Here is a 17,290-nt window from a genome sequence, read left to right on the forward strand (position 1 = left end):
CCTCTTTAAAAGGATCTTTGAGCCGTGGGTCCCCAGGTGTCCACCATCCTTTTGCTGAAATGACATTTACGTGGCAGATGGTACAAATAGCCTGGCACGCTTTGTAGTTGTTGGATCACTATAAAAATAAAATCTGCCAGATGGCTGGCATGTTTCTTGGCAGGAGTAGGGGGCCCCACTGACTGATGGGGGGAAGTAAAGCTGCCCAAAATGAAATAATAGCATCTGAATTTTCTTTGAAGTGCTTTTGAACCGCAGCTTACTCCACGCTGGGTTGGGTTCCTGCTGTCTAGGAAGCTGAGCCATCCCTGTGTCCACGTGTGCCACAGGGGTGCTGCTCATGCCTCTCCTGACAGGGTCACCTGTCCCTGCTGCCCCAGAACAGGACCTCCCCCCAGCAGCCAGAGAAGCCGGCTGAGTTCTCCCCAGGCTCTGTGCCAGTGGAGGGGACCTCATCTCCCATCCTCTGCTGTTCCCACCCAGGTTCCCACCCAGCAGGAAACTGTTGTACCACAGTGCTACAAGCCCCACAGGCAGCACATCGCTCTGGGTCTCTGCTACCTGGGCTTTCTCCAGAAGAAGCAAACATAAACACATTAAAATAAATGGATTCTTCCTTTTTCCTACCCCAGCTATATTGGTGCCCCAGTGTCTCCCTATCTGCAGGGCTGCAGGGCAATACAGATTTGTTCTGGCTGCACTGGATGAAGGAAAACCTGGAACACTGGTCTGTGGATCAGGGAAAGAGAAAGACAGGAATTCCCAAGAGTGCAGCTTCAGCAAGGATTTGCTGTGGGGAGCCTCTTTACCCTGCCTCAGGCTCCCCATCAGAAGAAGCAGCTTCATCAGAGCAATCGTTTAATATCTGCACAACTACTCAGAGTGTCCCACTGCCAGGCTTTGCTGGGAAGATGAGACTGAACAATTCTCAGTCTCACTGACTTGATCAGAGTTGTCAAAATAGTTCCCAGCTGAGTCTCCAAGTTCTGATTGCCTGCTGACCTTGATTACACCCATGCAACTCCTCCAAGGCAATCAACAGTTGAACATGTTCCTTCAGGGACATTCTGCTCCTCTTCAGTGCCATTTTACCTTCAATCAACTTATTTATTTGTTTAAACCAGCTAATGACCACTAATCTCCAAAATTCAAAATAAATGTTATAATGTCTCAAGTGAAAACCAACAAGAAAAACGAATCTCAGCAAGCAAGAATCTGGGCCAGGCATGATACAGACATAACAGCAGAGTGATAAAACACAAATAATTTCTGCATCCCATGTGGGCCAATTCATCAGCAGGGTAACAGGTCAGTGCCAGGCTGACATCTGAGCACCACATGGCTGTAAGGTTTTCCAAGATGTTTATTTCATTCCTGAAGTAAACTTGCTGCAATTGCTGATCCCCTGCACCTCTGAAGGCACTAAACTGAGCTCATCAGCAGCATTGCTGGTGTCCTTCTTTCACGATCACCGTGGCTTCAGTGCCTTAAATCTCCTGCTGAAACGAATGTAAAATCTGGAGTGGTGTTCAACTACCTTTGTAATCCAAGCTCAGTTTTAACTAATTCACAGCATTCAAAGTTCTTCCCATCCTGGTGTAGAGCTCACAGATATCAGAGCGAAGCTTCATTTTGTCACATTTAAGTTAATAATCCAGAATTTAAAATTTTTCTTTGTGACTAGTCTCTTTCAATTTCTTTCTCTGAATATTGGAATAAAAATGATTTTTCATCTCAGCAGATTTCAGCCTTAGGAGATTTCTTCCAGCTGGCATACAGTAGAACAGTGACTGAATTAATCTAACCTGTTTTGAGTAAAGATCAAGAAGAAAAATGAAGAACTCACAGCTTGTTCCCAAGAACTTTCTTGCATTTCTATGCTCCCTAGAAATTAGACCCACCTGACAGTGTGTGCCATAAATGTCTAACATTTCATCAGCAACCCTCATCTCAGTATTTCAAGTATTCAAGAGAAAGCACCAACAGATGCAAGAGATCCTACAGGTTTGTTCCTGTGAATGTCTCACTGAAACAAAATGAAATCCACGTGAGACACTGTAATGCCTCCCCAAGGCAGGTGCATAAATGGGTAACAGTTCTGCAGTGATAAAGAATATTGAGAATATAGCAGGGCATTTATGTACACAAGAAATGCACAAAATGTGTGCATGGAGAGAGAGATCTGCTGGATGTTGTGAAGGTGGGAAAGGGAGCTGGAGCAGTGCCAGCAGGAAGGGAGGCACTGGAGCAGGTTCACAGGAGCTGCCAGGGTCTGGATGGTTGCTGTAGGTGGAAAAAGCCAGACTTAACCATGTGAAGGAACAAAGAGAAGGAGTTAAGCAAGAAGATTCTTGTTGGAATTTAGCATAGCTCCGGAAAAAAGTCACCATCCCTGACAAAGAGTTATCATCCAAGCTAAAATCTCTGGTCGTTAGAAATGCCCACCACACCCATCCAGGTGGCAGGGTGGGTACTTCTGAGGAAAGTCATTTATTTTCAGTGTTTGTTGCTTAGGGACACCTCGGCTTTGCCTGAACTCTGTGAGGATTCCATGGTCTCTGTCTGGGAACAGAAAACTCTAAATAACTGCAAAGTCACATTAATGGAAAGCTTATGCCTTTTTTTTCCTTTTTTTTTTTTTTTTTTTTTTTTTTTTTTTTTTTTTTGAGCAGAAAGAAAATCGATGTGAAGAGGAGCTGAGAGAGTCAGAACACTCATCACCCTAAGCTGGTCTCAGGAGTTCACGGATTTCCACACAAGGGTTCTCCCTGGGGATGTTCTCCCAGGCCTGAAGCTGCTGCATATGTACTGCTCTGTATTGAAACTCCTTATCACTGTCAGCATCCCCCTTTTTTTTTCATACTTTTAATTGTTTTCTGTGCATCTGCCTGCCTTTCTGCAAGGGGTGGCAGAACTATGCACACTGGTTTTATGGTTTTACTGTTTCTCTGACTGCTGCATGAAAGGCTGTTAAGGTGCCCTTGGAGAGGGCCTCTGCCTCTTGGTGCTCCCCTGAGAGCTGCATTTATCAGTACTATGGGAAGAAAGGGAAATTATACTTTCCACAGGAGAGGTATAAAACACCCAGAGAATTCCCATGAAAAATTAATTCCCTTTTTTTGGTACCAAAATACAGTGTTTGATGAAAAATTCTACCGTTTTCAAGCAGTTCATTTCCAATAACTTGTTTCCATTTTTTATGAAAAGCAGAGCCCTTTGCATAAGAATCTAATTTTTTTTCCAGAATCTAGAGAAAAATAAACATTCTGTCAAAAACAGTGATCATACAAAAAAATTTGATCCATTTCAATGGCCACAGATGTATTATAGCTCTGTACACAGAACTGTTCAAATGTGGGCAATTGCACACTCCCAACCTCTTTGACTTGTCTCATATTATCTGTGCACTTCATCTATGAAAAGAAGATTAAAATACATGAAAGTTCAAGATCGGATATAACATCATTGCAACAATTTGTTAGAGCATTGACGACCTGGTGTTCCAAGGGGTGATTTAAAGGGGCCCGTTGAACCTTGGCTCATGAATTTCTGAACATGGTGAACAAACACAAATATGTGCTTAAAATCCACAGCATTTTAACATTTACTTAAAAGGGTTCCAAGGACACCTGAGAGAAGTTTCCAGTTGTCATGTTGATTCAGCAGGCTTTGCTTAGCAAATGTTTTAGGAATTTGTAACTGAGCACAGCCTGCTTGTACAGCTCAAAGGCCAGGAAGTCCATCTTTGCCTGACTCTTATCTTCACGCCAATTACACAATAAAGATAACAACTCTTTTCACTAGTTAAAAAAATTAGTACCACAAGATAATCCTAAATGATCAGTTTAAAGGGTAGGTCTTGGACAAAGATTTGGAATGAGATTTTCCTTTTATCATGAAGGGGAAAACAGAGCTATGTAAAGCATTCTGCACAAAGTGTGGTGGATGTAAATGCATCAGACTAAAAATTTAAGGAGACAGAAAATATAAAAACTAGAACCGTTAAAGGACTGTGAGGAACTGGAAGGTCCATTCACATCCAGCCTTTCCTGGTTATGCATTCCAGACCTCTTAAGGAAAACTTGATTCCAAAGAATTCTATATGAAATACCTTTGATCTCTAATTACTAATATTGCATAACACTGAAACTTACTGCAGCATCCAATTAATCATCCCAATCCTAAATCTCTTTTGTTGAAAGCTAGTCCTTTCAGAACTATTCCCCAGTGGAGAATCAACCAATCTTTCAGTGGCATTTAGTTGGTGGCTGTCCTGTTTAATCCTGGATAATTCCCTGGATGCTGCTCTTTAAAACAGGGTTAATAGTAGCACATTTCTCCCAAGATACTTCTGTCTCACAAGATGGGAGGTCTTCGGGCAAAGCTGCATTTTATTATCAGCACGAAGAGTTCCTAGAAAAATTATACTTGGAAACCGTTGGGGTCATTAGGTGCTTTACAGGTAATAAAGATAATAATGGATAGATAAAAACCGGATGACCTGAGGAAGCCAACCCCCACCTTCAAGTGGTCAGGCTGATACAAAGGGCTGGGGTATGAGTTAAGCTCTCTGGATAAGAGAACATCTTGTTCTCAAGTGTGACCCTGACTTCCACAGCAATACAGCCTCTACCCAGGGCTGCCAGGGGAGCAGCTGTACTCAAATGTTCCTGAACCAGTAACTCCTCATAGCAACCTGTCCTGGAGAAGGCACAGCCAGGCCGGAGTTCCCTGACACTGCAAGCTGCCCTCTGCACCTGCAGGAACCAGCTGCCCTCACCAGCCCCTGCAGCCCACCCTGCCACAGGTGCTTTCTTGGCAAAAGAAGCAGCCTGAAAGAAGAGCAAACCCATCATTCAAAGCAATTAACCAGAGCCAGAGACATGGTCATGTATGTCTCCGTGCCAACAGAGCCAGCAAAGCCCTCCCAGCTGCATCACACCACGCTTGCTAGCAGCACACAGTGACAAAAGTGCCAGTGGGAATCCTACTGAAGCTCTCCTTTAGCTGTTAATTTATATTACAAGGATAATGTCTGTAGGAACCTGAGAATGTGCCAGAGAGCGTAAATTTGACAGACAATTTGTATATGTTTCTTTAAAAGTATGGTTTGTAATTATTTATATTACACATTCATTCTTTATTGACTGAGGGTTGTTTGGAGCAGGGCTTCACCCCCATCTCCATTGGATCCTCCCTGATAGCAGCCCACCTGGATAAAAGGGTAAAAACATTTTTCATGCTCATGGCAGTGCTGTCTGCCTGATGACAAGCTCCTGGATGGGGCTGACCTCTCCTGCTGCTGAGATTTGGAGAGGGAGTCCTTCAGCAGGAGCAGCCCTTCACCTGCCAGGAGCAGACACTGCTCTGTACCATGAAGAGAACATTGCTGCTGTGGAGAGCAGCACGATTGTCATCGAGTTCCATCTGAACCCCGTGTCAGGTATGAGCAACAAGCAAAGGTCCTGGGTGAACAGGGGAAGAGTCACGCTCCACTTGAAAAGATGTTTGCTTGCCAGCTCTTTGGACAAAGGAACTGAGCAGAGAGAAAACTCTACATAAGGTGTTCACTCTCAACTCCAAATTCTCTCTCTCATGCTCCTTCTACACAAGCCCCTGCTTGGCAACACGGGGAAGAAACAGCAGCAGAGAGGCACTTGGAAAGCTGGCAGAGATGAGGTCAGGGGCCAGCTGGCAGCAGAGCTTGCTTCGCATGGAGTTCAAACTCAGCTGCTCATATCCCACAAGGCGAGTTACCAAAACCCTGAACAGCCACATCTCAGCTGCCTCCTTCTTGAAAATGAATTGCAAAAGTCAAGGTCACCTGTACAATATCCTCTAGTGCTTTTCCTGCCTACAACTTTAACAAACCATGCCAAAACTGTGAGAATAAGGTAAAGTCCAACCTAACACAGACATATTTAATTTCAGTTCCCAAGAGTTTTAAAAAACAAATATAGTCAAGAAGTATTAAAATATCATCCCAGAAAGCAAGAAATAAATCCAAGTTGGGTATAAATGAGCCCAGTTTCAGACACTTAGGTGATGTGAGGGTGCAACTGATGTATTTATGCTTCATTTTTAACACACGGATTTACACCTTTGCTTAATCTCACCTTCAGAGGCACCACTTGCATCAGAATGGCAAAGTTGGTGAGGTGGTTGCAGAGACACACAGAGTAGTTGAGGTCCCCGCTCTCACGCACACAACCTTCATTAGACCAAATGCCGGTTCCATTGCTGCAAAGCACAAAAACCAGAACATAATCTCTGTCAAAAAGCATCTTCTGTAGGTTAATTTGACATGCATTGTACCATAAAGGAGATAAAAAGGTCTGGAAGCCATCTGAGGCTGGAGACCCCACAAACATTGCTAGTGTCTTCTCAATTCCATCATGAAAATAGTCAAGGAAAATATTCACTCGGACAAGGCACAGATCAGACGCCTCCATGAATGTCTCTAGAGACTTCTTCCCAGTTTTATAATCAATGAACAATAACTACACTCTTTCCTTACATTTTGCATCTCATTTATGGCATTTCACCCAGACCCAAATTTCTGTATTCTGAGAACTGTAGTATTAGACAAGTCAAGAATCTTGCAAAACCCCCCAAAATCAGTGTGTGTTCTGTGCTGTCTACCCTTACCCACAGTCACACTCATCCTGTCAAAGTAATTCAGGCTGATTGAGCACATATTCCAGTGGCCCATCGCTGTCAGATTTGTCACTTCACCCTCAGGTGTGGGTAAGGCTGGGCAGGGTGTGTGGTCTGGGCTCAGGGCTGTGCAGGATCCTCATGCAGTTGCTTTTTTTGTGCAGTTTTTTGAGCAGGGATCCTCATGAGTTTGTTTTTTCTTGGAGCCAGGGCAAGACAGAATTCTCTGTGCTCTCGCAGCCCTGGAGTGGAGTGGGGACACAGGAGCCTCAGGCTCTTGTCTGAGGGGATCCACGGATTCAGGCACCACAGGTCACCCACCCCACTCTCTGACAGTAACTATTGATTGCTTTGGATGTTTTTCTGAGTCCTGCAGATAGGCTGAGTGATCTGTACTCTTCTCAGTGCCTGTTTTAAAGATAGGTATTACCTCGTACTTCTGCCCTTCAGGACCCCCTTGAGTTGTCAGAGAGAGTCTGTTGTAGGTCAGAAACCAAATTAACAACCATGCACTAGGGAATAAAACCATCCTGGCACAAATGAAGATGATTTGGAAGGACAGATTTTGTATTTAAGTTTGTATCCTTGCAAAGCCTCCAGGGCCCAAGCCCCAGTGGAGAGCAGTACAGGAACAATGCTGCAACCATATTAATTTGCTTCACTAAAATCTGCTTCTAATTTATTGTAATTTGTGGGTAACCATAACAACGAGTAACTGCCAACAGCTGGGACAGTTCAACACACTTGAAACAAAACTTCAATAAATCAACTACCGTGACCTTTCCAAGTGCATGATGTACAGGAGGGATCACAGCATCCCAGGCTGTTGCTACAGCAATTAGGCTTACACTGTTATGGCTCAAAAACTGTTAATCCCCACAAAATCAAAAATTAACTATTTGTATTCTTTCTCAATTAATTCAGTAAGAGCAACATGTTTCAAAAGAAAAAAAAAATTAAATGTATTCAGAGCTAAAAAATAAAATAAAAGAAAAAGCTACTGTTTTTCCATAGCTCTTACTTTCTGAGTGAAATTTTAGGTGATATTTATTTCTCTTTAATTCTAATTTGCATTCAGGGATAATATATTTATCCATTCCATGCATTAGCCAAAATTCACAGCTCTGTAATTCTGATCTCACATGATGCTGTGACACAGGCAGAGATCCAGTGAAAAGAATGGCTGTGCTGGAGCTTTGCCACCTTGAAACATCCAAGCATCTGCCCAGGTGGACACACTCATAAAACAAGATAAGCACGACTTGTATCAGTCTGCAACTTTGATGACAAAATGTTTTCAGCTCCCAATTCCATACCTAAGCCAGGGTCTGTGAATAACAAGTCTCCCATCTATGGTAAGAAGAAACAATCAGATTGTGGGGTTTGTAAGCCAGTGGTTCCGTTTCTTTAACTATTTCCATGAACAGAAGGAAGCAAGAAGAATGTGGGTACACAGCATCACAAAGTAAGTGTAATTTAATTAAACCGAGTTAAAGAATGTGAAATTATGCAACATACCTATAATCCAGAAATGCACAGTAGAGATGAACTCTGTTACTTTTATTTAGTGCTTGGCTGTATTGTCTGGGCGTCTGCAAGGAAAAAATATAAACTCTGAAGGAATGTTTAAAAAGGACTAAATTCCACTATTCAGCTATTTCAAATTCTCATTGCAACAATAATTTCAAGAGACTTATTCTAGATTAACACACAAGAACTGGCAGCAAAATTGTTCAGCCTTCATATCTTTAACACAAGCTCCAAACATGCAAAGCCTGGTATTCAGTCTTAATTTTACACACTGGGATTAACCTCGTACCACTTTGAGTGAGAAATCTGTGTCCCGTTTAAGTGAATAGCAAACCAGGATCATTTATTGTGTATAAGCACAAATACATGGGTTAATTTTTACAGGATTGGGACATTATTCTTCAGCACATATTTGGCTTCTTTGGGTTTTGTTCATCGTTTGTTCTCACTGCGTAATAAAAATGTCACGTTTTACGATTAGTAACTCTGAAATATGTGCATTACAATGACCAACTCCCAGGCATTTTCTTTCCACAATAGCAATTATTTTAAAACATACATTCAAACTGAAAGAGCAATGCCATAATTCAAGATTTTATTTTAGCACACCTCAGCATTATAATGACATAATTTCTATCTTCCATAAACAGGCTTAGCAACTAACTCAATCTCTTTTACTCAAGAAGCTTTGAGATCCCATTTTCCACTCTGTTACATGAGCTTGATGACAAAATTATTCAAATTATATTGAAGTAATAGTTTGTTACAGACAAAGTATGCAAACTAGAGGATTTCCAGTGTTTGTTCAACCCTTTCTAATACATAAATCCCTAAAGCCCACGTTATGTGGACCCTACTTTATGGCAAGTTTTTAATTACAAGAGTCTTCAACACGAGAAAATCACTGGTGAATTAACAGGTCTGGGATTATTGCAACACAGTTCTGCTGTCAAGACAAAAGATAATCAAGTTTTGCTTTCCTTGTTTTAGGGGATGAAGTAAAAAACCCCACCACCTCCTCCTGCTGAAACTCAACCAAGTACAAGAAGTTCCTGATGCAATTTTCCTCCTCCTCTCCCACAAGCCCAGCGCAGAGTGTCAGGCACAAGGCAGCACAGTTCCCTCCTGGCCGGTGATAACAAAGCATTTCTGCCCAGCCCAGGGCATCCACACACCCCAAGTAGCTATGCTGCAGATAAGGACATTTTCTTCTTAATTTACACCTCTGGATAACATAGATCGGGTTTTCTTATCTGCCTGAGCACATCCCTGGCCCAAATTTCTAGTTCCTTGCCTCACCCTGTTTTCCCCAAGCCTTTGTCATAGGAACAGATGATGCTGCAGGTCAGGAGCTTTGTGGAGAGCAAGGACTGTCTGTCACCCTTCCCCTCTGGCTCTGGGGACATCCTCAGCCCTTTTCCAGGACGGCAGCAAAGCAAACACTGAACCCCACGCTCTCACAGTGCGCCACACTGGGAAGGGAGAACGGGACAGGTTCATGCCCCTCATCCTCAGGAAGGATCTCACTGAAACAATCCCCAATCTGCTCGTGCCACTCTTAACTTGGAGCTTTGCTGGCAGAGTTCATCCACCAGCTCAAGGCCATGTACCACACTGTTTGCCAGTTGTGCTGTGTGATGTCATGTCCATCATCTCAATAGCTTTCCTGAAGTGAGCAAGTGGAAGAATCTACACTTGGCTTGTATTACAAATTATTTCACTTCTATGACAAACAGTGGCTAAAAAAAATAGAAAAGGAGAGAGAGAAAGATCTTCTGTAATAACAGTGAAGATCAAACAATAACTGCCATTTCTGATTTGTAAGATTTCTCTAGATAAATCTGGATTCTTAACACACTGAATGGAAAGGGCACCTCAGGGTCAGGTTGAAAGAAGACATGGTACTGCGGTTGTGTATCTTTTACACAAACAAATCCCAGATGTATGTCTTGCCCTCAACTAAACTTTTCTGGCAAGGGACAAATAATTGTTTTTCTCCATCTTAACTCTAAACACAGATGTCACTCACTAGAAAATGAACTGCACTAGGTGAGGCCATACAGGCTCTGACCTGTCCAAAATTGTGGTGTACTCAGATGGAGAAAGAGTAAGTAAATAACAATAATGAAAAATAGATAGATTAAAGAATCTATCCTGATTTGCCTTCTTATTTCTCTTAAAGAATCTGTCCCATGTTTTATGACCCATGATACAGTCTCCACAAGGCTTTCCACTGCCATTTATGATAACTGCACAAAATACTCATCTTCTCAGACTTCACTGAAGTTCTGCAGCAAAACTGCCATTAGAATCGAAAGCCCCCACCACATAAGAAACTGGCTACAGAGGAATAAACTCCCTCTGATCTTCAGCAGCTCTACTTCAAAGTACTCTCTAATCTATGAAAAAAGAACTGATTGTACCTCACTATTGCACATCTTAAGTTGAACTGTGTGTGACAGCTTATATGTGACTTGCATCCTGTAGAACTGAGGATATTGATTTAATGACATTGATAACAGAAAGCTTAAAATACAAGTAGGCTTTTACACTAAAAGATTAAGTCACTTGAGTGTTTATTAAAAGCCTGTGGAAGGACAGTTTATGAAGCTTTCAGGAGAGGGAAGGTAGCAGCACACTGAGTAATCCGGGATCTGTGCATGTGCTCTCCCTAATCTACATTCTTCATATCATTCCTTCAGCGTGGAGAGGGCTACATGCAGCTTCTCCAAAAAAGAATTACATTAAAAGAGGAAAGCAACCTCTTGGCACCAGAAACAGGGCAAAGTCAGTGCCTATCTGATGGAGCCCATACCTTGAGGAGGGAGAGGTTGGACTCAGTGATCTTGAGGGTCTTTTCCAGCCTTAATAAGTCTGTGATTGTCTGACTGCCTCTGTTTGCATCGCGGCTGTCCAGCATCCCTTACAGCGACCGCTTGCTCTCAGCAAATCAGTCAGCCAAGCAAACCCCAGAAATGCAGAGGATATTTGCACAGGATGTGCATGGATGTGTGATGGGAACACGGTACTTGCTGGGAACCAGGCACAAGCCATGCTTGGTAGGGGAGGAGGCCAAAAAAGGGGGGTGTGGGCTGAAAGCACTGCTGGAAACCTTCAGGAAAACCTACTTGCAGGAAATGTCATGAACACAATTGCAGAAGAAAAACAGGCAGCCAGCTGCTGCTGGGAAGCCTTGCCAAGGAAGAGAAGCCAAGCAGAGGGTGGGGTGAACCTTTATGTGATTAGCTTGTCTCTCCTCTCCTCCCCTGGATTTAAAAAGCAAATATTTAGCTACACAGTGGTGGCCACCAAGAGTGCAGGGTGTGCACCTTCCTTCTGCAGTGTGAAGAAGGATAAACCTTTGGGTCGTCTGTCACTGACCTAAACTCAGCAGCTCCAAGCCCAACGTGTTGAGCTTCCTCTCATCCAAAGCAATTAACAATTTACCCCATGAAGTTCAATTTGGAATTCACTTGTCTCTGTTTGCAAAATACAGAATTTTGTCTAATTCAGAGATTTTGAAGCCTTGCTTACTCAGCCTCCAAAAATACCATGGATTATTTTGAAGATGGCAAGAAAAGGCACCGCACAAGCCTCTTCTCTGCATGTTTGTGTCTTTTGTGCCTCTCACAGCCTCACTTCATATTCTTACGTGTGTGTGATTCAAAACAAATTTTGATTCTGGTTTATGGATTAAATTAGAGACTAAAATGATGCTTCTAATTTAAGGATTTCCTGTTCTCACAGTGACATCCTGACTGTCAGCGTGACCTGTTCAGGGACACATGGTTTATTGACTTTCTGTTCCATCTATTTCTCCTAATTACCTAGAAGATTAAAACTTCAGGGTACATTCATCTACTTGGTTACCTGGAAAAAGACAGACAGAAAGAATAATCACCCATTTCTGTAGTGGCTGTATTGGCTGTTTTCTTCCAAGCTGTGAGAAAACTGCGCTGCAACAGATTTTGGGCTTAGATCAGCCAACTATTTTAATTTAGAGTCCATTTGACTGATTCACCCTAAGACGTAACTAGCATATGCAATGAAAAAAAATTTGCAAATTGCACAAAAAGGAATTTAGGTTATGAATAGGGAATTAGAGTGTGTTATGGATAAAAGCCAGACATTTAGTTGTTTCACTGTTGTGAACAGAGCTGTGCCAACACACACTTTCTGAAGCAATGAACACAACACTATGAACTCCCAGGGCCAGCAGGAAAGTTTGCTGAATATATTTACTAATGGGACAATCATACAGTTAAAAAAATTGCATGAAATCACAAAGGGTGGGAAATTGGGACAGACAGCAACATAAAGCTAAAAACCAGTGAAATATCAGAGGTTATAAAGTCGTCTGAAATTAGAGAAGGTTGCCACATGGATTGGGATTGACTATTCCTTTGCCCGAGGCTAAAAATAGTTGACATATCAATTTCCTGCAAAAACAGTGTTAATCAAATGCTGCACCAACATCCTTCCCCAGTTCTCAGAGTTGTCTGTTTAACAGCTGCTGTATTGGGCAAGCAGTGTGAGAACAAAGAAAGTAATGAAAAGACCCATGAGCAACAGACTGAAAAATATCTTGGCTGCTCTACTAGATATCATTTCTACAAGAGAGAGAAAAAAGAAGGAGGGAATGGATGAGGAAATTGTCCTGGTGCTTTCTTTTTTTCATTATTGCACATAGCAAAAAAAATTTAATACTTTCAAATCTACAGAGCATCAGAAGATCTTGCTATTTCTTTTCTACCAAGTCCACATCAATTTAAATAAAAATGCCATTCTCTTAACAGGGTCCCATCTTTTTTACAGCACTGAACAAGGGGCTTCATGCAACAGCTGCCAAGACAGCATCTGTGCACTTGCAGATCTCAGTGTGGGCTGTCAGGCCCTGTGCATCTGGCACACGCTCACCTGTGATCTACAGAAACTGTCCCTTGGTGCTTGTCTTGCTCAGCTTGTTTCTTTGGTCCAATTCAAGTCACCTGCCTACAGCACAGGTGAGCTGCACACCACCTAGAAAGGCTGTGACTGCCTGGGTGCAATGTCATGACAGTGTTAAAAGAGGAACAGCTCTTCTCTCTGGTTTGGGGTGCTCAATAGCACTAAAGTCAGTTCTTTCCAAACTGCTCAAGGAAAGCTGCAATTTTGGCTACAGAAACTGTCTGCAATCCTTGAGTTAAAATTATAAACTCCCTAAACACACATGCACATCTCCAAGTGTCTTTCCTTTAATTTTACAGATACAGAACTCCTACCATAACAGAGAAGTTCCACTCACAAAGATCCCTCTGGCACTTAGCACAGCATCAGTGGGTCAGTGCTGAGGCCTGAACAAGGATTTCTGAGCACAAAGAACCTTGCTCAGCCTCACTAACCACATATCCACCATAGGCTATGCTTTCACACATTCCTCAGTTCCAAAGATCTCAAATATCTAACACTTTATTTCTTCTTTTTTCCCTGCTCCTTGGCCTGGGTGCCTGTGGGCACGGTGGGTGTTTGTGGGTATTGCTGAACGCTGGGCAGTGATGAGGAGTTGAAAGCCAAACTCTTTCAGTTTGAAAGCCAGAACTACTTAAGATGCAGCACTGCAGTGTAAACCCATGCCAAACTCCCTCTGACTGCAATCTGGATTAATAACACTCACAATGCTGTTGTAAATCATGGTAATAAAGGAGAGCACAGAAAGGTTAAAAAAGACCTACAGGAAGAACCAGGTTCATTTTCATTGGAGATGCATGGGGCCACCTTGAATGGAAGACGTGCACAAATAGAAACTGCAGGATAAGGACCTTTGAAATGCAATTTGGGAAGCAACTGGGTTACATCAGTAAATATTTGATGTTTAAAAAGTTTAAATGGCAGTCAGTGAGGAGCAGAGCTCAGCAGATGGCCTTCCCTTGTGTAAGCACCAGCAGACACAGAACTGAACTGATAATCTGTATGGAAAGCTGACTTAATGCTTAAGTGAAAACATTCTTCACATTCCTTAAAGCACAGCTCAGTTCCAAAGAATGAAGAGGTGAAAATATTAATATTGTCTCTTGAGAAATAGCCTCATTCACCTAATTAGCAATATAGCAGTCAGTTTTGATATGTCTTTACAATTAAACAGTTATATCCATATGTAAGAAAAAAATTCTATATACACAGCCATCTAAGCCTGTATCAAAGGATGGACTGAGGGCAGAGTTAAGCCAATGACACTGATGCAGGCTTGCCTCTTTAAGTTTTAGCAAGTCAGTCCAAATGGGAGAACAAGAGAGCACCAGTTTCCTTCCTGTGTGTTATTGACAGAACTGTTTATGCAGAGCCAGAACCATCAAACTTGTTGGGATGCTCCACATTGCCTTTGGCTGGCTCAGGGCACAACCTCCAACCAGACATTACCTCTCCAAAATTAATGAACACAGTCTGGCTCCAAAGAGATCTAATTTAAACCACGTAATTAAAAATGCAAGTTATTTCACTCAAGGTGCCCATGTGGAGGCAGTTACTCATGGCTTAAAAGACCTTATTCTGGTTTAATGGGATGCAAAGCTCTGCAGAGCTGCTCCTTTGCTTTTGCCTATGCCCACTCAGCTCAGAGCTCCAGAACATCTCACTGCATAGACGAAGAAACCCAGTGTGATTGTCAGGGCTCAAAAACAGTTTTTCAGACTGGCAAATAAACTAAAAAAGGAAATCTGTTTTTTTTCAATGGCAGATCCATGTGAAGTGGAGATCACCGACTCCCATGGGCCATTCTCCCCTCACCAAGACCTCATTTTTGTCTTTTATGCTCTGATCTCTTTTAGGACGTCTGAGTTAAATGGGCCAGGCTGAAAGTAATCTTGGAGCACGGATGAAGCAAAGCTAAAAATCCCAAAGTACCTCAGTTTAGCCTGGTTCATCTGGGAGGTAATTTTGTGAGATATTTCTTGCCAAGGCTGGCCACTAAAGCAGCTGGTTGTGATGTTCATCCCCCTGGTGCAAGGCTGGGCTGCTTTACGATGCTTCTGGACTCCCAGGCTCCTTGAAAACACTGGTTTTAATGCAAGTAAAGTCAACCACTTACAAAGCTGTCTTTGCAAACCATCCACCAGCCCTGCAAAATTCTGGTCACACACACTGCTGGAAGCCTACGGGCTTTTTTTGATAGATGAATGAAATATCATTTCAGCTTTTCCCCACTCGCCTTACAAGCAGCATAATGCAAAAGATTTTGTGATCATGCTGATACAAATCCATGATAACTTTCCAAAACTGCTTAATGAAATAGACCATGGTGTCTTTTGTTAAGGTTTTTTGTTTTCTTTTCTTTGCCTTTTCCTGCTACTCCGCATTATTATATTAAAAATGTGTTGCTCTTCTAAAACAAGAAGCAGATTCTACGCACCCTTTCTTAATCTATTCTGCTTTTCTTAACTCATGTGAAAGTATTACCAAAGGAAAACAACTGGTCTGACTGATGCAGAAAAAGCTCTTTATAAAAGGACACGTTCTCTAATCCAACAGAACCATAATGAAAGAAGCAAATCTTCCTCTCCCCCCACCCCCCATTCACCTGTAGTATTTTGACAAAGGCAGAAATATTTTCCTTTGCCATACAACTCTCCAGGCCCAACAGAGTCTGTAACAGGAAACATTGTCGAGGTAATGACAGGAGCTGTGACAGGGACCAGAAGGCAGGCATAAAACAGAATCCCTTAAAGGGATGCACACAGGAGAATCACTTTTAAAAATACTTTTCCTATGAGGTAATATTTCCACAATTCTTAGTTTCCAAAACAGTGCCTGGACTTTTCCTCCTGATGGCTTTTTTTTTTTCTTTTTTAAGAAGAGAAACATTTGCATCAGACAAGAACCATTCAAGACACTCAGGAGTTGTGATTCACAGTCCCCACATTACTGAGGCAGAGAGGATTTAAATGAGGAAGAAGAAGCTGGGGCAGCTCAGCAGCAGCTGGACAGGAGCTGGGCACTGCCCCTGAGCCGCAGCACCCCTGGCAGGGCCCGACAGCATTTGCTCCCATTGCCACAGCACAGACACCCAGATCCCAAACCACACATGCCTGGGTTGTTGATAACCAGATCTCACCAAGCTCAGGTGGAACTGAAACCCCATAAAACAGAGGTTTGCTACCTGCAAATAACAAGCTTCAGCAGCAGCAAGAAGTTGTGCTGAATTCAAAAGCAGCACACAGCTTAAAAACCCAACAGCAGTGGCAAGTCTCACCAGCCCTTTTTGGTTTCAGTTGTACACGCTTCTTTGCCAAGCCAGAAATGAAATCTGAGTTAGCAAACATCTGTTAACTACAAGAGCAAAAGTCGTAATTAAGAGGAATCAATCCATATTCACTCGTATTTATAATGGAGAAGGCTTCAGAGAGCTTTTAGACAATTTTTCACACAACAGGCACAGAGTAGTTATCCCAAGATACACTCCCAAGTGAAGAAACAGTACGTACTACCTTTTCTAAACATGTTTTTTAAAAAGAAAAAAGATGCCCTAATTTTCCTTCACAAAGACTGAACAAGATCTGAGCCCATCTTTTTGAAGAGCACAAGGACTTTGACAGCCTGGAGCAGTGAAACATTAAAATTTCACTGACTCCGCATAATAACAACAGGAATAATGAACTGTTTACGGAATATTTGGGAATAATGCATTCATCCTCTTTATAAAACCTGCAATCCCCTGCCCTTCACCTCCAGGGACAAAGCTGGCTTCTGGGAACAGGTAACCTTGTGACTCAGGGAGCACAAGGTGTGTGACATGGCCAGAACCCCCCATGAGCCGGGAAGGGGACAGAGAACACGGCGGCAGCAGCGCTGCAGCGCGGGGCCGGGGCTGCTGCTGCGGGGATGCGGGGATGCGGGGATGCGGGGATGCGGGGATGCGGGGATGCGGGGATGCGGGGATGCTCCCCGAGCCCCGCTGAAGCCCGGCCGAGGCACGGAGGCTTTGCCCGGGGCTCCAGCTGAGGCTCAGCCCTGTCTCCCACGGACTCGTGGCTTCAGCAGCCCCTGGTGAGCAGGAACAGAGGTAACAGCAAAGCAGCAAGAGCCGAGGGAGCACCCAAGGAATAAAGACTCCGCGGACAGGCACAAAATC

General features: G+C 42.9%; 1 protein-coding gene and 1 long non-coding RNA gene across 4 annotated transcripts in view; one reads left to right on the forward strand and one right to left on the reverse strand.

Annotated features, from left to right (window-relative positions):
* Positions 1 to 3,898, forward strand: part of LOC120410835 — a 208,878-nt gene extending 204,980 nt beyond the window's left edge. The window contains exon 4 of the long non-coding RNA XR_005603176.1: positions 2,673 to 3,898. This is a non-coding gene — a long non-coding RNA (uncharacterized LOC120410835). The remainder of the gene's footprint in view (positions 1 to 2,672) is intronic.
* ADGRD1 (adhesion G protein-coupled receptor D1) overlaps positions 1 to 17,290 on the reverse strand; it is a 138,663-nt gene that overhangs the window by 55,706 nt on the left and 65,667 nt on the right. For all 3 annotated transcript variants that reach the window (XM_019285267.3, XM_010398433.4, XM_019285266.3), the window contains 2 exons: positions 8,176 to 8,249; positions 6,117 to 6,240 (listed from right to left, as the gene is read on the reverse strand). In XM_019285267.3, coding sequence (XP_019140812.2) covers positions 6,117 to 6,240; positions 8,176 to 8,249 — 198 coding nt within the window. The remainder of the gene's footprint in view (positions 1 to 6,116; positions 6,241 to 8,175; positions 8,250 to 17,290) is intronic.

This window comes from Corvus cornix, chromosome 15 (assembly GCF_000738735.6).
Source record: "Corvus cornix cornix isolate S_Up_H32 chromosome 15, ASM73873v5, whole genome shotgun sequence".
Lineage (NCBI taxonomy): Eukaryota > Metazoa > Chordata > Aves > Passeriformes > Corvidae > Corvus > Corvus cornix.